The sequence below is a fragment of the Bos indicus x Bos taurus genome, chromosome 6, assembly GCF_003369695.1.
Source record: "Bos indicus x Bos taurus breed Angus x Brahman F1 hybrid chromosome 6, Bos_hybrid_MaternalHap_v2.0, whole genome shotgun sequence".
NCBI lineage: Eukaryota > Metazoa > Chordata > Mammalia > Artiodactyla > Bovidae > Bos > Bos indicus x Bos taurus.
In genome coordinates, this window is record NC_040081.1 from 104,563,976 (window position 1) to 104,585,453 (window position 21,478).

General features: G+C 45.1%; 1 protein-coding gene across 3 annotated transcripts in view; it reads right to left on the bottom strand.

Moving 5' to 3' along the window:
- Positions 1–5,158: 5,158 nt before the first annotated feature.
- SLC2A9 (solute carrier family 2 member 9) overlaps positions 5,159–21,478 on the bottom strand; it is a 227,341-nt gene continuing 211,021 nt past the window's right edge. For 2 of the 3 annotated variants that reach the window (XM_027545036.1, XM_027545035.1), the window contains one exon: positions 5,159–7,317. In XM_027545036.1, the coding sequence (XP_027400837.1) occupies positions 7,084–7,317 (234 nt within the window). In that variant the 3' untranslated portion in view covers positions 5,159–7,083. The remainder of the gene's footprint in view (positions 7,318–21,478) is intronic. The other variant, XM_027545037.1, reaches the window with a different exon arrangement.

Here is a 21,478-nt window from a genome sequence, read left to right on the forward strand (position 1 = left end):
GCATTTCAGATCCATGAGTAACAGTTTGATGTTATTCTTTTTTTAATTTATTTTATTTTAAAAATTATTTTATTTTTTAAAATTTATTTAATTGAAGGCTATTACTTTACAATATTATAGTGGTTTTTGTCATACATTGACATGAACCAGCCATGGGTTTACATGTGTTCCCCATCCTGAACCCCCCTCCCACCTCCCTCCCCATCCCATCCCTCTGGGTCATCCCAGTGCACCAGCCCTGAGCACCCTGCCTCATGCATTGAACCTGGACTGGCGATCTGTTTCACATATGATAATATACATGTTTCAATGCTAGTCTCTCAAATCACCCCACCCTCGCCTTCTCCCAGAGTCCAAAAGACTGTTCTGTACATCTGTGTCCCTTTTGCTGTCTCACATGTAAGGTTATCATTACCATTTTTCTAAATTCCATATATATGTGTTAGTATACTGATGCTATTCTTATGTTATCATTCTCTGGCCGCTGATTGAAAGTCACATCCCAAACACTTCCCGGCATGGCTTCACGTTCCAAGAGTTTGCACTACACTTATCACCACTGCATTTGTTTTTGTGGCATATATCTCCTTCCACTTGAATGTCAGTTTCATTATAGTTGGAAATTGTTTTCTGCACCCTCATTATCCCCAGCACCTGGGACACTGCAGGACAGAGTAAGTGCCCTGTGTATTAAAAGTGGTAAGGCACTATCTTATAGGCAATGGTGGCCAGTTTCGTGACCTTGGGCAAGTTGCTAAGGTCTGAGTCTTAGCTTCTTCTGGGTTACAGTCAGGACAATAATACCTGGAGATCCAGCTTGACTTCAGGCATCTCCAAGGAGGCCTCAAGGAGATGCCTTGAAGGGTAAGGTTTTTGAAGACTCACCATGGTCTGACTTTCAGCCTTAAAGATGAAATCTTCTTATACCTGAGATTTAGTTGGACCAGGAATAACTCATTCCTACTATTCTCACAAGAGACTGATATATAAGCCAGGAATGGCGATTTACTAATTTGTGCTATGAAAAACAGAATTACTGAGAAAAATCAGAGTTCAAATTGGTTTCAGCGTTTTGCTGGAAGTCAAATTATAATGTGAAGCCTGTCAGGGCATTATGGAATGAGAAAAGGGGGCATGAGTCAATTGGTCTAAATATTTGTCATTTCTGGCATCTGGCTTTGAGAATTATGTATTCATTTCCAAAATCAGGAGGACTGGACAGGCTGGTCTATAAGTCAGGGCATTCTTATCTTTGAGGAGACTGATGGTCTCTGCCCTGTGATGATTCAAGTTTTGTTTTCAGGCTTTCACAGCTGATCATCATCACCTTATGAGAGACAGAGCTTGCCTTGGACTCTGCGAGTTTTAGTTTTATCTTTTAAACTTTTCCATCTTCTGGTTTGCTGGGGTCTCCCTCCTCGATTCTAAGCAGCTCTGAGAAAGTTGTCAATTAGATTGCGCTATTCGCTGCCTGCTACTTCTGAGTTGAGCATCTGAGCGACTCATCATCCGTGGCCATAGTGGTTGACTAGGGACATGAATGTGAGCTGAGTAGCTGAGTAGCGCAATCAAAATCTTTTTGTTTGCTATCTGGACACTGGGGAACGGCAGACTATTTGCAAAGCTGGCCACAATAACCCCTCCCATCCCCTGTGCCCCTTTGCAATGTGACTTTAGCCACCTCCCATGAAGAGGTGGAGTCTAGTTCCCCTCCTCTTGAGTTTGGGCTGGTCCCACGAGTTGCTTTGCTCAGTCAAAGAGATGCTTTTTGAGTTCTGAACCTCAGCCTCTAGAGGCTTTGCAGATTCTGTTCTCAATCTTGGAATCCTGTTGCCTTGTGAGCAAGCCAGGCTGCAGCTGCTTTGAGATTAAAACACTTGATGTAGACAGAGATGATGGAGAGAGAAGCCCAGACATCCCAGATATTCTGGCTATCTCAGCTGAGGCCCCTGACATGTGAATCAGCCCATCTGAGACCAACCAGCCTCCTGCTGACACCCTCTGACTACAAATGCCTGGTCAGCTCCAGAAGATGCCACATGGATTCAAAGAACTACCCAGCTGATCCCCACCTGACCTGCTGACCCACACAACCGTGAGCAGAAGAATGGCTGTTCCTTTAGGTCACCAATTTTTGTGGTGTTTTGTTCCATAGCACTAGAAATATGATTTTTTTCCTCCCATTGGCGACCAAGCTGAGAAGGTGCAAGGCTGGGGTACAGGAGGCTGCTATACTGAGAAACTCAGAAGCAGAGACCAGCAGAGTAGAGAGATGACAGGAATGGAACCATGAATGGTATTATTTGAGTCCCTGAATCCAGGCAAGACTTAAGTTGGCTGCCTTACTAGCTTCCCTGTTGAGCAAAAGAAAAACGTTGTGCTTTAGTTTTTAACTTAGTATGAGCTAGGACTGTCACCTGCAAATTAAGCAGTCCTAACTGATACACATTCATTGGCTGGGTATGTTGTTTGCTTGCTGTTGTTGTTTTAGTCGCTAAGCCATGTCCGACTCTTTGTGACCCCATGGACTGTAGCCCGCCAGGCTCCTCTGTCCGTAGGATTCTCCAGGCAAGAATACTGGAGTGGGTTGCCATTTCCTCCTTCAGGGGATCTTTACGACCCAGGGATCAAACTGTACCTCCTGCATTGGCAGGTGGATTTTTTACCTCTGAGCCACCGGGGCTTCCAGGTTTCAGCCAAATTTTACTGTCCTAATGACTTCTGGTATCTTTTAAATATGTCAGTCAAAGTTCCTTGATTAAACAAAACCTCATTCACAATCTGTTCATCCACCAGCTCTCTCTTTATTACTCATTGTGGTGCAAGGGACTGTGGCTACTACTAGGGATTTAGCAGGTAACCAGGTGGTGCTGGTGGAAAAGAACCTGCCTGCCAATGCAGGAGATGCGAGTGACGTGGGTTCAGTCCCTGGGTTGGGAAGATCCCCTTGATTAAGAAGTAGCAACCCACTCCAGTATTATTGCCTGGAGAATCCCATGGACAGAGGAGACTGGCGGGCTACGGTCCACAGGGTCAAAGAGTTGGACACGACTGAAGTGAAGCATTCTTCTTCCTCATGACACATTGGGTGTCCCCAGGGTCCACTTCAGGCTGTTTAGTTAGAACTGGGTTAAATCACAAGAAGGTAAAGAAACGGGCATTATAAGCACATGCACAACCTACCCCACAGTTTTGTTGTGAGAACCAAAGGGGATAATGTGTGTGAAAACATCTACCATTGTTCCAGCATAAAAATATTTATTTTTATTTTTGTTCATGGGATGAAACCACAAGCCCATTTCTGAAGGATCTGATCCCATCACTGAAAATACTTTCATGTAGCTGTTCTTTTTTACTTCTAAATCTTACTCACAATGCAACATTCTCAGTTTGGCAAAGAGTAGGGTAGTGAGTAGCGGAGATGTGTCTGCTCTAAATTCAAGAGGCGTACAGTCCTGGAATTCCTGCAGGTCTGGGCTTCCAACACACTTCTGAAATACGGCCTCCGTCTTTTCACCACCCACACTTCCTGCTGAGAACCCAAGTTTTTTTTCCTTTCCTTTGCCTTTATTACTTCCAAGCTCCAGTTCTTGGCTGGGACAAACTGCGGTCCCTAAATGCTGTGATTTAATGAGAGGAAATTTACTTGACTTACTGTACAAATTTGCCAGGGGAAGTCATTCTGATAAAGATAATTATATCCACATCTTAGTGTAAATTACAGCAAATGTTTGAAACTCTGAGCAGCTGCTGAGTCCTGTCACTCAACACGACCTCCCTCCTTTGGGGCACACAACCAGCTAATGAAATCCAGTGGAAGAAAAATGAGAAGTCTGATAATAGCCATCTGATCGACCCAAGTTCCATCATTTATTCAGTTGAGAAGTAGTATCAGAATAGATTGTTGCCTGTGTAGACCGAAGTCTAACAGCCATAGATGGAAGCCGTTGGGGAGGGCTTGGTCCCAGGCATATTTAGGAGGTGGACTTGGTGCCACAGTCATGATTTTTCAGTCTAGACCAAAACTAGTGACCAGCCTCATCTTCTGCTCTTATCCTCACATCCCCCTTGTTTGGTCACACCAATAGTTTGCTTTTCTCTGAATATGCCATTTACTAGTTTATTCCCATGCCATTGGCCCTTTTGTTTCAAACACCTTCTTCCCATCTTCTCAGTCTGATGAAAGCCTAATCTTCATCTGACATGCAGCTCACATGCTTTCATTCAAAAGAATCTGTCTTAATCATCCTAAGCTACAGTCATTCTGTCCTCAGGGCTCCCATCACATCTTCTTCACAACTATGCCATGGCATTTAGTCATTCAGTCAATATGTAATGAGCAGTTACTAAGAATATGGGATCCTGAGGTGAATCAGTTATTTTCTTGTAGGCTTCCAGAGTCTAGTAGGGGAGATATTCAAGTTAAAAAAAAGACCACCACAATTCTAATGCAGTGATTCATCATGAGAAACACCGGGCTGGATGAATCACAAGCTGGAATCAAGATTGCTGGGAGAAATATCAGTAACCTCAGATATGCAGATGACACCACCCTTATGGCAGAAAGTGAAGAACTAAAGAGCCTCTTGAGGAAAGTGAAAGAGGAGAGTGAAAAAGCTGGCTTAAAGCTCAACATTCAGAAAACTAAGATCATGGTATTAGGTCCCATCACTTCATGGCAAATAGATGGGGAAACAGTGGAAACAGTGGCTGACTTTATTTTGGGGGGGCTCCAAAATCACTGCAGATGGTGAGTGAAGCCATGAAATTAAAAGACAATCACTCCTTGGGAGGAAAGTTATGACCAACCTAGACAGCATATTAAAAAGCAGAGACATTACTTTGCCAACAAAGATCCATCTAGTCAAGGCTATGGTTTTTCCAGTGGTCATGCATGGATGTGAGAGTTGGACTATAAAGAAAGCTGAGCACTGAAGAATTGATGCTTTTGAACTGTGGTGTTGGAGAAGACTTGAGATTCCCTTGGACTGCAAGGAGATCCAACCAGTCCATCCTAAAAGAGATCAGTCCTGAGTATTCATTGGAAGGACTGATGTTGAAGCTGAAACTCCGATACTTTGGCCACCTGATGTGAAGAACTGACTCATGTGAAAAGACCCTGATGCTGGGAAAGATTGAAGGTGGGAGGAGAAGGGGACAACAGAGGATTAGATGGTTGGATGGTATCACTGACTCAATGGACATGAGTTTGAGTAAACTCCAGGAGTTGGTGATGGATAAGGAGGCCTGGTGTGCTGCAGTCCATGGGGTCACAAAGAGTTGGACACAACTGAATGACTGTACTGAACTGAATCCTCAAGGAAGCTAGATTGGGCTTACACAAATGATGATATTAGCACATTATAAGGGAAAGCCCTGGAGTGCAGGTGCTTATTAAGCTTCTGCTTGTGTCACATTTTCTGATATCTCAGTGCATGGCCAAATCCACTCAGTACAGTGGGGAATTATACAAGAGCATGCATACTGGGAGGCCTGATTCACTGGGTTGATAATTCCACAACCCACCACAGACAAGTAGATGTCAGGTGGTCACAGTGGAAGGGATGAGGGATACATATTAAAGTAATTGTTCTGGAGACAAGGGGCTGGGGCCAAATTCCTGAGGTCCCTAGTACAGTGATAGGGGCACTAACCTTGGCTGGGTTTGGAGCTGGAAGAACTCCAAGGGTTTGGATCAAATTAAATGAATCCAGTAATATGTACTTCATAGGTTATCTCCAGCATTGTAAGCAACAATGTGAAAGTATTTCGCAAGATTATAAAGAGGAAAAATTAGATCGTTAGGCAGAAATCCCAGATCAGCACCATAGACAGCTCCCAGACTACTTCAAAGCTGCATTAACTACATAACATGAATATGAATCCATGCTCCCTTAACACGGAGGCACCTGTGCCCTGGAGAAACAGATTGCTGACTGTCTAAATTATTGAGCTTGCTTCATATATTCTCATTTGCCTTGGGCTCTTTCTTGTCATGACCCAGATGAATTGAATTTTGGTTTAGACATGAGGAAGAGAAACCCCAGATAAGAGTAGCTTAAGCAAGAGAGAAATTTTGACTTTCACATGCAAAGGTTATTGCTAGACAGTTCAGGGCTGTTACAGCAACTCTGTTCCATGAAGTCTAGACTCGGGACTCTTACTGCTCACTGCTGTGTATCCTTAGGATGTGACCTTCAACATCGTGATCTAGGTGGTGGTCAGTGCTCCTGTAACTACATCTACAGTTTCATTTGCTCCTTCCTCCAATAAAAGCAATTCTTCTGGTGCGCACTCTGGACCAGAAGTAGACTAAAGGGCGTTACATGTGTGAAAGTGTAAGTCAGTAATCTTGAAATCCTGAGATGAGAATCATTCTTAACACTGTCCTTTTCAATTGAATGGAGTTCCATTTGTGGTCCTGCTTCTTTCAGCTTCTGGAGGTTACTTCTCACATCTGCCTCTCCAGGTCTTCTATATTGATCCCCTTTATGCCCGCTGTGAGCACATCTGATACTCAGAAAAGATGTTTTGGGAGCCTCCCAGGGATGGCCTGGGAGAGATAGGACCTGGAGGGTGGTGGGTTGGGAGCAGCTTCTCCTGAGTCTGAGATCCATAAAGTAGAGTCAAAGATTGGAAAAGGGCATTGATTAGGAGGCATGAAAACCTTCATCCGGGATCACAGCCAAGGGTCCCTGAAAGCTTCAGGATCCAGGCTGAGGGCAGCTCAAGGCTACTACTGTTAGAGCTGGGACTGGAAGCCTTTTGAGTCCTCTGTCAGACCAGATCGCTGACCTTTGAGAAAGCATTCAAATGCTGTGTCCCCAATTTCATTTTGAAACCATGGGCTAAGTCGTGAAGAAGGCAGGGCATGGATCTCTACAGAAGAATACTGGGTCCACTGAAAGGGCGAATCCAACTGCCAGAAGACTTTGGGGGATTCAGCTGTGAAGAAATCCCAAATGGGTTGCAGTGTTAGATGAGCAAAGGCTTATTTTTAAATATTTCATCAGGCTAAACTTGCAGGGGACTCTCTGGTATTAAAATGGTGAGCCTGTCCATTCAGACAACACTGTTTTTGATTCAGTTCTCCAGTGCAGAGGAGGAGTCTGGTTCAAGCTGTATGTTCATCTTATCATCAGTTACTGCTGAGTCAGTTTTCCCCTCTGGTGGGTATGCCTTGTTCCTTTTGGCGAATGCCTGGCTGATTTCTGCATGGGTTCTGTTTTTGGTCTCAGGCAGGACAAAATACAAATAGAGAGCACCTGCGAAGCAGACTGCAGCAAAAACCAGGAAACAGTAGGTGTCCAGACTTTGCTGTGGAAAGGCAGAGACAAAAAGGCATCAGAAAGACAATCGCTAGACTGGCTGCAAAACCATCTCTGGGCTTATTTTTTAAAAAATAGTTTCCCATCCCTGGATCAACATTTCTGGATTAAACACAGCATGTGTGAGGCTCTCCTCTACAGGCCAAGGTGCCTTACAAATGTCTACCTGAGACGTTCTCACATGAGGCGCACACGAATCAGCTTTAAACCCTGGCAAAGATGAGGAAGTGGCAGTTTTTATTTATTTTGAAAACAAGGCATATAAAAATGAATCATCATGGGGACTTCCCCGGGTAAGTCCAGTGGCTAAGACTCTGAGCTCCCAATGCAGGGAGCCCAGGTTCCATCCCCGGTCAGCGAACTAGATCTCAGCTGCTGCAACTAAGGATTCCTCATCTGGCAACAAAGATCAAAGATCCTGCATGCTGCAACTAAGACCTGGCATAGCCAAATAAATATTAAAAAAATTAATCATCACGAAAGCAAAATGTGATGCTTGCTGAATGTTATCCTACGTTCATATTTACCATCAGCCACATTCCGCCTTCCAACCCCCTGCTACTATACGCATGAGAAAAGTGTGATGTCAAAAGGGAAGTGAAATTCCCCAGTTGATAAGAAAATTACAGAGGACAGGCTAGGTCAAGATAACACCATTTTTTCTAATATGCAAAAGATGTAGTTCACTGATTGCTATCCTGATACAGCTTCACACAAATAAGAGAGACTAGAAAAAAGAGAAATGTTGAATGTAATCACCCAACAGTACTTTATATATCCTGATTATAGCCCTTAATGCTTGGACTGGAATGACCCTGGCTACTGTGCCAGACCTTGAGCTTCTTCATGACTTGGTCACCCCTAGGGCTTCTGTGTCTCTCCAGTGCCTGGCTCGTAGTAGTTGATCAATAAATGTTTGTTAAATAAAAGACTTTATAGGTTCCAGTTGTCAGGGCAAAGGCTTTTTCATTCTACAAATGTCTGTTGATTAAAAGATAACACTGTCTTTGAATGATACTTCACAATCAGCAATATCATGATTTTAGTCAATTACACACTAATCTTTGATTTGACAAACACTTGATTTTGACACATGACATAGTGTTGAAGGGCTTGACCTCTGGATCACCTCCTAGACCCACCATTTACTGACTCTGAGGCTTTTGGTGCCTCAGTTTCCAAAGCTGTAAAATAAGGATAACAATGGGAGTTGAAGGCTGTTGAAAGGATTAAATGAGACATTCTCTGTAGAAGTCATAGAGCAGTTCTGGATGGCATAAACATTCCACACCTCGGAGGGCTTGTCTAGAAGGGTGTGTGCCTTCCACTTGTCCACAGAGATTCCAGGAACAGAATAGAGAAGAGAAAGCATGGGCTCTGCAGTCAGCTGGGTGGGATTCAAATCCTGACTCCATCATTTACACAAGATGTCAACACTGAAGATGTGCCATTTAAGATAGAACTTCAAAGCAGTGATTGAAGTTTCTTCATTTATAACACAGTCTATACCACATGCTGCTTTGAAGATGAAATGAGATATATCCACCTTGCCTTTCAACATCTCCGCTTGTATGCTGAATGGCCATCTTGACTTACTGGGTCTCAGTAGAGCCCCTAAACCTGTTCCTCCTCTGGTCTTCCTCATCTCAGTTGATGGCACCTCCATCCTTCCATTTGCTTAGACCATCTAAACACTTTTTCTCTCTCACACCTACATCTGATGCATCAGGAAATCATGTCATCTCTACCCTGATGTATATTCTGAATATGAGCACTTGTTACCACTTATACAGCTACCATTTTGGTTCAAGTTATCATCATCTCTGGGCTTCCCTGGTGGCTCAGTGGTAAAGAATCTGTCTGCAATGCAGGAGATGCAGGTTTGATCCCTAGGTCTGGAAGATGCCCTGGAGGAGGGCATGGCGACCCAGTCTAGTATTCTTGCCTGGAAAATCCCATGGACAGAGGACCCTGGCGGGGTATAGTCCATGGATTCACAAAGAGTTAGACATGATTGAAGTGACTGAGCATGCACACACATCATCGTCTCTGGGTCAGATTGTTAGTAGAACTTCTCAATGGAGTTCTCTACTTCTCTGGTGTCCCCACTTAATATTATCCTCAAGAGAGAAGCCACAGTGGTTCTGTGAAGCAAAAGACAGAGTGTGGGGACTTCCCTGGTGGTCCAGTGGTTAGGAATCTGCCTTGCAGTGCAGAGGATGTGGTTTCCAGCCCTGGACGGGGAACTAAGATCCCACATGCTGCAGAGCAACTAAACCCATGCACTGCAACTACTGAACAACAACTAGAAAGTGTGTGCACCATGGCAGAAAGATCCCATGTGCTGCAACTAAGGACCCGATGCAGCCAAGTAAAGAAAGAAAGAAATATTTAAAAAAGACAGAGCGTGCCACTCCTCTGCTCCAGACACATCATGACATCCCAAGTCATGCGAGCAAAGCCCAAGTCCTTACCATGGCCTCTAAGCCCGGCCACCACTCAGCACCCTGACTTCTCTGACCTCCCTCTCTCATGCCGTTTCTCTGCTCCCACTACACTGCCTTCATGATACTCCTCCGGTATCCTGCCTCAGGACCTTTGCACCTGCTCTTCCCTTTCCCTGGAATAATCTTCATATGTCTGCACATCTCACTTCTCTTCATCTCAGCTTTCTTTCTGAGAAGTTCTTCCAGTTACTGCTTCTAAAGGGCTTCCCCAGCTCTCCACTTACCCTTCTTCACTGCTTACCAAATCACTCTCCACTCCCCAGGAGGATCCTTCATTAACCCTCTCCCCCACCAGGGAGGTGAGCTGCTGGAAGACAGGCGTTGTTATTTTTCTTGTGTTTTCAGAACCTGGGAGACCACTTGACACATAGTAGGTGCTCCAGAAGTGTTCACGGGGTGTACAGACACACTGAGGCTCAGAGCGGCTCCCTGCCTACCCTGGCCACATGTGGAGATGCCTGGGACCTCTCAGAGCTGTCAACTGCAGAGCTGTCATCGGCTTGGCTTCCTTTCTCACAAGACCCAAAGGGTGGAGCCAGGATTTTTCTCACCATGCCACAGAATTGAGCCAAGAAACTTCTGGTACTGCGGGCACCTTGGGAAGGAACACTGCCCACCTTGTGACTCTCGGAAGCCAAGTTGATGGGAAGGCCAGGTGAGCAGGCCCACTTCCAGGGCACAGGCTCTGCCCCACTGACCCTCAGAGGAAAAGTCTGGCTGGGTCACCCTTATGCGGGGCGGAACTTGTGGCAGACATGCGTGCCCCACAGAATCCCCCAATTCTAGAGCTGGCTCTGCAGACACCTGCTCCTGAATGAGAAGCATCATTAGGAGGGTGTTGGGAGGTGGTTAGAGACCAGAGAGGAGAGAAGAGAATGGGATAGATAGGTATCTCCTCTGCCGGGTTGGTGGAGCTGGAGCTTTTCCACAGATGCGCACTTCCCACCTCGGGAAAATAGATGGGTCCCTTTTTACAGATGGGGAAATCAAGGCAGAGGGAGGTCATCCTGCCTGTCCAGGGTGACATAGACAGCATAGCTCTGCGCGCGCCCCCCCCCCCCACACACACACACACAAGCTCAGTCATGTCTGGTTCTTTGTGACCCTATGGAGTGAAGCCAGCCAGGCTCCTCTGTCCATGGAATTTTCCAGGCTAGAATACTGGAGTGGGTTGCTATTTCCTTCTTCAGGGGATCTTCCGGACCCACAGATAGAACCTGTATCTCCTGCACTGGCAGGCGAATTCTTGACTAATGAGCTACCCTGGGAAATCTGATCTAACAGCAGGATTGTTGATTTAACATTGATCTAATGTTCCCACCCACCCTATGGCATGTGTGTTGTTTTTCCGATAAGAAAACTGAGAGGGATGCAGTTATGGGTGCAGGTTCTGGACCCAAGAGACAAAGCCGATTCAAACCTGTCCATCTATCCCCCCAGCCAGTGTTCTTCACACTGTGCTCACAGTCTAGAAAGTAAGGATGGGGTAGAAGACGAGGAGAGACCTGGCTAATGAGTCAATGAGAAAAACCCCAACTGTACAGCACAGGGAACTCTACTCAGTGCTCTGTGGTGACCTAAATGGGAAGGGAATCTGCAAAAGAGGGAATATATATACATGTACAGCTGATTCACTCTGCCGTACAGTAGAAGCTAACACAATGTTGTAATGCAACTATACTTCAGTAAAAATTAATTAAATAAAGAAAAGAAAGCAGTCCTCAAAAACAACAACAAAAATAAGCTCGAGAAAGTCAATGAGAAAAAGAAGGCTTGGGCCATGCGAAGCCCAGAGGTTCCTTCAGGAAGTCAGGGCCAGCACTGGAGAGGGCAGGAGGAGACCTGGATGGATGGGGAGCAGAATGCCTGGGAGCTGGAAGTTCACCCTGGTCCTGGCAGCTGAAGGACCTTCGTCGGCATCTGCCCTAAATAATTTCCTGCCAGCGGTCATGCGGCAACCTGGCATTATTGCAAGCTGCGGCTGCATTTAATCTGGGAAGAGAAATGCACTTATTAAGCACCTCCTGGGTGTCAGTAATATTACAGACATTATCTCATCGGATCCCTGTAGCTCACACTGTGATAGAGCCATTTATCTTTCCTTCTTTTTTTTTTTTTAACAAAAGATGAAACTGAGGATTAGAGAGCTTCTGAAACATGTCCAAGGCCTTGCAGGGGTCCATGAGAGTCAGGACTCACACTGAAGTGGGCCCACTTGGGAGCTCAGACTCTCTCCATTACCTCTGAGGCCTCCCTTGCTGGGGTGTGTGTGTGTGTGTGTGTGTGTGTGTGTGTGTTTTGGGGAGGTGAGTGGATTATATGTTACTGGGATCCTTTGGTGTTTACTAACAGCAGTTGTGAAACCGATCTTCCTAACCTTCTCTTAGGTGAGAAAGTGAGGATCAGAAAGGGCAAGTGATTTGCCTGTAGTTCTCCAGCTGGTGTCTGGAGTTGAATTCGGTTTAACCTGATCTGGTACTTCCCAGGTGGCTCAGATGGCAAAGAATCCACATGCCAATGCGGGAGATGCAGGTTGGATCACTAAATTCGGAAGATCCTCTGAAGAAGGAAATGGCAACCCACTGCAGTATTCTTGCCTGGACAACTCCATGGACAGAGGAGCCTGGCAGGCTACAGTCCATGGGGTCACAAAAAGTTGGACACGACTGAGTGACTGACACTTTTCCCTTTGACTTGATCTGGAGGCCACTGTCTCGCTTCCATCCCTGCCTCCCTTGGGCAAATTGATTCAGTGCAGCACGTCTGGCAAAGTACTGTCAGAAAATGTATGTGTCACTCTCCCCGTCTCCTCTCTCCCTTTACAACAACTCAGAAATTCACCTTCTGCCCAGCTGCTCCTGAGAAGTTACTCAACCCCTCCTAAGTATGGATGGTGTGGGAGGGTCTGTCCAGTGTCCTCTGAACTCGGAGATTTTAGGCAGGACATCTGTAGTGAGAAGGACCCTGCCTAAGAAGCCACAGACCTCGCTCAATTCTGGATCAGACTCCAGTAAATATGCAGCTCATCATTGATGCTAGGGAGTGCCACAATCCATCTGGGCTTTATTTCCCCCATCAGTAAAATGGACATAATCATATTGGAGGTTTTCTGTGAAACACTTTCACATTCACAAACCTTGGTTCATAAATTAAAAAAAAAAAACCTGACTACTCCAAAATCAAGGACATTTGTTCATAAAAAGCTACCATATAGAGATGTTTCTTTGGGATATTAATTAGTCCACCTTCTTGGTCTGCTGGCTTTCCATATAAAGTCACTATTTCTTGACCCAACAAAACAAACAAACAAAAGGTACCATACAAAGAGTACAAGAGCCACAAATGGGGAAGTATTGTGATACGTAATGAACAAATAATTTATACCCTGAATTAAAAAAAAACAAAAACAAAACTCTTTCTGAGTCAATAAGACAATGATGACCTTAATAGGAAAAAGGGCAGAATTTATGGACGAGCATTTCACAGGAGAGGAAATACAAATGGCAAACACACTTGTGAAAAGGTGCTCATTGTTCTTAGTAATTCAGAATAATATGAATTAAAATCATAACTTTATACCATTTCACACTAACAGATTGGCAAGAATGTGAAGTCTGACAATGACACTACCAAGTGTTGATGAGAAACATGAATTTTCATACCCATGCAAACACAATTGAGACTGTGAATAGCCACAGCTTCTTTGGAGCACCGCTGGGCATGAGCAAGTCAAGGCGAGTTGTGTGCATCCTACGACCTCGCAATGACACTCAGAGTGGATCTGTCCTAGTGAAACAGAGCGAGACCTTATGGTCCTTCCCCTCATGTCCTCTGCGGACCTTCTGTCTGTGGAAAACTTTAGTCAAAGAATAAGTTTAATCAGAGAAATGAGAACATGCAGAAACAAAGGGAAATGGTCAAAGGAGACCAAATAATAATCCTGTGAGCTGTCTTATGGATACTGAAACCGTCACAAGGTGGAGAAATTAACTACATGATGACCAGACTATAACTGTGACATAAGCTGCAGCTATTCTGAGAATTGGCCTCAAGGAAATGGAAACCAACTGACTCTGGAACTGAACGTTAACTCTACCTAAAACAATCAAGATGACTGTCAGAGCTGACTGTACTGTTTTTTCATGTAGCCTACAAAGGCTTTTATCCCCTACTTGTCATGGGGGGAGTTGGTCTTTGGAAAGATGGCTGCCCTCCCCCTCAAGTTGCTGGCATCTAAAATTCAGCAAACTTTCCTTTCTACCAACCTGGCCTGTTCATTGGCTTTTGAGCAGTGATCAACCAGACCGCCCCTCTCTATGCCCCGCCCTTTTGGTAACACTAGAGGTGCACTCTTTGACTTTCTATTAATTAAAAGTTCAGTTCTTCCATTCCACTAGCCACCTGCAGGTCTGCAGGAGTCACATGGCTCGTGTCTCCTGCACTGCATAGCGGATGTCAACATTCCTGTCAGCATGAAACTCTTGTGCGTTGTTCCAGGATGCTCATGATAGCACTATTTCTAGAGCAAGGAAATGGGAACAATGACAGTGCTCATGGAAAAGGGAAGGGATAAATATATTGGGATACATCATTCAAAGGATTCTTAGAGCAGTAAAAAGCAATGACCTGTAGCTGGGCGTATGACACAGATGGCACTCAACAGTACACGGCACAGAAAATACCTTCGGATAATTCTCTTTGTACAACTATAAAACCAGGAAGAGCAAAACACTAGTTTGTTAGGGCCACACTCATAAAGAAGTCAAACCCTGAAGAAAACCTGGAGAATAATTAGCACAAAATCCCTGCTAGCGATTAGAGAGAGGCACCCAGGGGATTAGGCTTCCCTGATGGCTCAGTAGTAAAGAAACCGCCTCCCAATGCCAGAAACACAGGTTCGATCCCTGATGCAGGAAGATCCCCTGAAGAAGAAAATGACAACCCACTCTTGTGTTCTTAATATAAATATGTTGAATGAGAGGATAAAAGAATGACATGGGGGGACTTTTATGGAAATGCATGAAGGTATGAAAGGGGGTCCAAGTTAGATTTTCATAAGGCAAGAAAAGCATAATTCTTCTGCTTAGTATCCACCCCCACCCGTGTAGCTGGAACATTGGCTCATTGGTGATTTACAGTGAGCTCTTGGAGGCCTGGAACACCATTTAAGAACTGATAGGAAGCCAGGTGCCTTACACTTGTAACTCCAATTCCGCAAAGAGCTTTAAAAGATCAGGCTGTTCTACTTTAATAGCAGAGTGGGCCTGAAACCCGAGGATGCTTCCAGGGAAGCTAGAAGAGGGAGCAGGGATCTTAGGAGTGATTTACTTCTCTGCTGTGGGTTGTGGCTTCAAAGTCACTGGCATGTATTCAGTTAGGGTCTTGGTGGTACTTTCCAGGAAGCTTTGAGGTAGACACAGCCCCGTGGCTGCCTGATGGGTAGCGTTTCAATTCAACAAGCTCCCCTGGAAGCCACATTAACAACCCTGCTGACATGTCCACTCTCAGCCATGCCCTCATCCCTGGCATGTCTGCTGCTCGTCCACCTGCTCTCAGAACCAGCACTGCCATGCTGCCACCCGCCCAAGACAGACACTGGAAATCACCTTTGACTACTTCCTCCGTCTCTGCCTGTCTTTGCTATAACACAAAGTCTTGATGACTTTACCCTGAAACATGTTTTCTCTTTCTTAAAAAGCATACGACTTTTGACAAATATCATATGGCAGTCCTTACATGTGGAATCTAAAAAGAAATGATACAAACAAACTTACAAAGCAGAAAGAGACTCACAGACTTAGAGAATGAGCTTATGATTGCTGAGAGGAAGTGTCTGGGGGGAGAGACAGTTAGGAAGTTTGGGATGGACATGTGCACACTGCTATACTTAAAATGGGTAAACAGTAAGGACCTACTGTACAGCACATGGACCTCTGCTCAGTGTTATGTGGCAGCCTGGATGGGAGGGGAGTTTGGGGGAGAATGGGTACAGGTATATGTGTGGCTAAGTCCCTTCACTGTTCAACTGCAACTATCACAATATTGTTAATTGTCTGTACCCCAGCAGAATGTTTAAATTAAAAATAAAAAAATGTACAACTTTTTATCAAGAAAGAATATGCATATAGTAACTTGCCCAAAGCTTAAGTGCACTGTTGTTGTTTAATCACTAAGTCGTGTCTGACTCTTTGCAACCCCATGGTCTGTAGCCCGCCAGGCTCCTCTGTCCATGGGATTTCCCAGGCAAGAATAATGGATTTGGTTACCATTTCCATCTCTAAGGATTCTTCCCAACCCAAGAATTGAACTCACATCTCCTGCATTCACAGGTGGATTCTTTACCACTGAACCACCAGGGAAGTCCCTGTTAAATGCATAGTTCAATGTGTTTGAAGAAAAGTATGCCCAGGTGTAACCAACACCTCTCTTAAGAGGCAGAACACCTCTATTACTCCAGAAATTTCCTTGTGTCATTTTCTAGTCAATTCCCCCCCAAGCCCACCCTTACTGAGCAACACCATTCTGATTTCTATGACCTTAGCATCCATTTCTCCTGCCCCTGCCCTGAATCTAGTTCCCAGCAGGCAGCTGAAGAAGCATTTTAAAAGCACAAAATGGATCATGTCTTAAAATCATGAAGTGGCTTCCTAGAGTCCTTCAGATAAACCCCAAATCCCTCCCGTGCTTTCAATGCCTTGAGGGATTTGGCCTCAGCTCCCTGTTCTCCCTCAGAATGACCTGCAATCCTCTTCTTTCCTCAGATGCTCCATGCCTGCTCAAGGCTTCTGCCAACATCTTCTTCTATCTCCCTGCCAGGCATCGCCTCCCTCCCCCTGCTCTGCGCATGCGCTTCCTCAGTCTTAGCTTGAGTGGCCCTTACACTGGTCAGCCCAGTTAAGCCCTTCATTTTACATCCTCCCATGAAACTACATGCTTCCCATAAGTCAGGTCTGTTCTTCCTGAAATGTCAGGGCAGCTTGAGCCTCACTGTTCACTTCCCTGTCTCTAGGTCTCAGTATAAAGTTGGCACCCACAGGGGCTGAGTGGGTGAAAGACGCTCTCTCCCTGGGAGGTGTACCTGGCCCATCCAGAGAGGCTGGGGGCAGCTTTGCTTCCTCTTGAAGCCCACCATCCCAGATCAGCATCAGCTTTCCTCCTCGCTTTGCATAGGCATTTGGGACATGACCTAATATTTTCCAAGTTGAAAAGAATCATCTTCTCCCCTCTAGATTTTGTTGAACTCAAAAGGAATTTAACTCCAGTGGAATCCAGCAGGCATACATTTGCATGCAATTTTCTTCCAACCAGAAAATACTGATGCTAACGGCAGAGGCCAAGTCATCTGGAGGCATTTACAACCGATGACCCAAGGGGCCCAAGGATGCTGACCACAGCAAAAGTTCAGAGGAGAAGGCAGTCTAGTAATCTCCTTAGGGATCAAGGGAGCCTGGCCCAGTCCATCTAGAACACTTTGCAGGAGAGGAGATGCCGGGAGCCAGTGTGAGGAACTCCGCCCATGGCAAAGGTCATGAGGAAGGAGGCTCGGCATATGCAAAGGCGGGATCGAGCCTCAGGAGTCCCCCTGGAAATTCTTGAGCATCTACCCCCCAAACCATAGTCTGCCTACTTCACTGCTTTGTGCTCTCACCTACACCTCTGACTTTACTGGGGGCTGTCCCCCACCACCATCTCTCTCTCTGAAAAACAGTTAACTTACAGCTCCAGTTAATAAAAATTCCTGGGCATGACAAGTGTTTTAGTTCACAAACTCCTTTGGGAGTTCTCTAGCCTGCCTGAATAGGGTCTTCCGGCCACATGTGATTGTTCAGAGCCTCCCAACTATGAGAGGCATGAGATGTTCTAAACTGTCTAAATACAGATTCCTTTGAGCAGTTAAAAGATTGATTAGAAATTGTATTGGTGAAAGGTTTTTCACTTGTTGGGCCAATGTTTGCTGCTAAGTTTCCATATCCCTTACCTACTGTGTCCCTGGGAGTGTATTGATTAATATAATTGGTGTATAGGAATGTAAGTAGTAGCTTTAATGTTTGTAACCTTGGACCCTTGAGTTAATTCTTTTCTTGTTATAGCCCACCACACCTTTGCCCTATAGGAATGCAACTTTATCTAGTGCTTTCGGAGGGTGGTGCCTGACTTTAGAATAATCACCTTTAGAGAAAAATAAGTTTTCTGAAGAAAGGATCATAAAATGTTAACAGGCCTCCTGGCCAGAAGATGATGTAAGTCACCTAAACTTTTGCATATGATAAGTTTGCAGGAAGAAAGCCTGGCTTACTGCTGACTCTACCCCTTCCCTCATTATCCTCTATGCACAACTTAAGGTATAAAAACTACTTTGGAAAATAAAGTGCAGGCCTTGTTCACCGAAGCTTGGTCTCCCCATGTCGTTCTTTCTCTCACCTTCTGGCTGAATTCCCATCTGGAGTGTGGAGGCTCATCAAGCCTACTAATTTTGCCTGGGCTTCTAAGATCTGACCAGGGAAGGCTTAGTGTCTCCTCTCCTTCGGGAGAACGGGAGGACGCCTGTGCCCATGTAGGTGATGCAAATTCCTTGTCTTGGAATTTTATTGGCTTTCCACGTAAACCAAGTTATTCAGCCTCTTTTTTTCACTGAATTTCTTCGCTGAGCTATCCTTATTTAACCACTGTTTATATGTTTAATTCTATCGTATCCCGAGTGCCGAAGCCATCTCCCCTTCGAATGCCCTGGCTGCACTGGGGCTGGACCCCGGCAAGGAGAGAAAGAGAAAGGAGGGGGAGAAGGCAAGTTTTGGGAGGCCATGTGTCCCAACAGCTCAGCTAGTAAGGGATGGTGCAAGTTTCTGGGGTTTATCATGGTTGATCTTTCTGTCCTGTCTCCTCTTTCCAGATGATCCTAAGATCTCACAATAGGAAACAGCCTTCCCACAGTGATCTTGACAGCAACTGTCCCTTAGCATCTGTGGGTAGACACTGTGCTGAAGCCTTGACTTTGTCTCTTATTCTTTAGAGAGCCCCTGCTGCAAAAGTGGGGGCAATCCTCTTGTTTTATAAACATGAAAATTATGGCTTGGAGGGCAACCGAAGCTGGACAAAGTTTGACCAGCCTGCTCTTTACCAAACTTTGTTGTTGTTCAGTCTCTGTCATCTCTGACTCTTGGTGATCCCATGGACTGCAGTGTGCCAGGCTTCCAAACTGGTGAGCTGCAAAGCCAGGATTCAAGGTCAGGTTGTCAGATCCCAACGTTTGTGTGGTTTCTTCTTGTTTCTCATTTATTTGTACCTGGAGAGTGGCCAAGATGGTAGTGGCCAAGATGGCGTAGAAAGACCCTGAGCTCACCTCCTTTTAGGATGACACCAAAGCCATAACTATCTGCAGGGCAACCATCAATGCAAAAGCCTGGAGCCTACAAGAAAAGATCTTCTACAACAAAGACATAAAGAAGGAACCACAATGAGATGGATAGGAGGGGTGAACTCATGATGTGAGTCTTTGTACCTAACATAGTACCTGGCACATAAGGGCAATGAGAACAACCACCCATCACAGCAGCTACCACTTATTAAGCCTTGAGTAGGAAATGGCTACCCATCCCAGTATTCTTATCTGAAAAATCTATGGACAGAGGAGCCTGACAGGCTACAGTCCATGGACTCAGAGAGTTGGACACGACTGAGCGACTAAGCATGCATATGATTTGTATGTTGAAATTCTATCCCCCAGTACCTCAGAGGGACTGTATCTGGAGACAGGGTCTTTAGGAGGTGATAAGGGAAAATGAGGTCACATAGGCGGGCCCGATCCATGGTGACTTGTTTTCTTTTCAGTTCAGTTCACTCGCTCAGTCGTGTCCGACTCTTTGCGACCCCATGAATCGCAGCACACCAGGCCTCCCTGTCCATCACCAACTCCTGGAGTTTACTCAAACTCATGTCCATTGAGTCGGTGATGCTATCCAGCCATCTCATCCCCTGTTATCCCCTTCTCCTCCTGCCCCCAATCCCTCCCAGCATCAGGGTCTTTTCCAATGAGTCAACTCTTCGCATGAGGTGGCCAAAGTATTGGAGTTTCAGCTTTAGCATCAGTCCTTCCAATGAACACCCAGGACTGATCTCCCTTAGAATGGACTGGTTGGATCTCCTTGCAGTCCAAGCGACTCTCAAGAGTCTTCTCCAACACCACACTTCAAAAGCAGCAGTTCTTCAGTGCTCAGCTTTCTTCACAGTCCAACTCTCACATCCATACATGACCACTGGAAAAACCATAGCCTTGACTAGATGGACCTTTGTTGTCAAACTAATGTCTCTGTTTTTTAATATGCTATCTAGGTTGGTCATAACTTTCCTTCCAAGGAGTAAGCGTCTTTTAATCTCATGGCTGTAATCACCATCTGCAGTGATTTTGGAGCCACCCAAAATAAAGTCTGACACTATTTCCACTGTTTCCCCATCTATTTGCCATGAAGTGACAGGACCAGATGCCATGATCTTAGTTTTCTGAATGTTGAGCTTTAGGCCAACTTTTTCACTTTCCTCTTTCACTTTCATCAAGAGGGTCTTTAGTTCCTCTTCACTTTCTGCCATAAGGGTGGTGTCATCTGCATATCTGAGGTTATTGATATTTCTCCTGGCAATCTTGATTCCAGCTTGTGCTTCTTCCAGTCCAGCTTTCTCATGATGTACTCTGCATAGAAGTTAAATAAGCAGGGTGACAGTATACAGCCTTGACGTATTCCTTTTCCTATTTGGAACCAGTCTGTTGTTCCATGTCCAGTTCTAACTGTTGCTTCCTGACTGCATATAAGTTTCTCAAGAGGCAGGTCAGGTGGTCTGGTATTCCCATCTCTTTCAGAATTTCCCACAGTTTATTGTGATCCACACAGTCAAAGGTTTTGGCATAGTCAATAAAGCAGAAATAGATGTTTTTCTGGAACTCTCTTGCTTTTTCCATGATCCAGCGGATGTTGGCAATTTGATCTTTGGTTCCTCTGCCTTTTCTAAAACCAGCTTGAACATCTGGAAGTTCATGGTTCACTTATTACTGAAGCCTGGCTTGGAGAATTTTGAGCATTACTTTACTAGCGTGTGAGATGAGTGCAATTGTGTGGTAGTTTGAGCATTCTTTGGCATTGCCTTTCTTTGGGTTTGGAATGAAAACTGACCTTTTCTAGTCCTGTGGCCACTGCTGAGTTTTCCAAATTTGCTGGCATGTTGAGTGCAGCACTTTCACAGGATCATCTTTCAGGATTTGAAATAGCTCAACTGGAATTCCATCACCTCCACTAGCTTTGTTCATAGTGATGCTTCCTAAGGCCCACTTGACTTCACATTCCAGGATGTCTGGCTCTGGGTGAGTGATCACACCATCGTGATTTTCTGGGTCACAAAGATCTTTTTTGTACAGTTCTTCTGTGTATTCTTGCCATCTCTTCTTAATATTTTCTGCTTCTGTTAGGTCCATACCATTTCTGTCCTTTATCGAGCCCATCTTTGCATGAAATGTTCCCTTGGTAGCTCTAATTTTCTTGAGGAGAAATCTCTAATCTTTCCCATTCTGTTGTTTCCCTATTTTTGTTTTTTTCCTCTATTGTTTTCTTATAAGAAGAGGCTATTAGGACCAGACATGCCCAGAAGGAAGGCCAT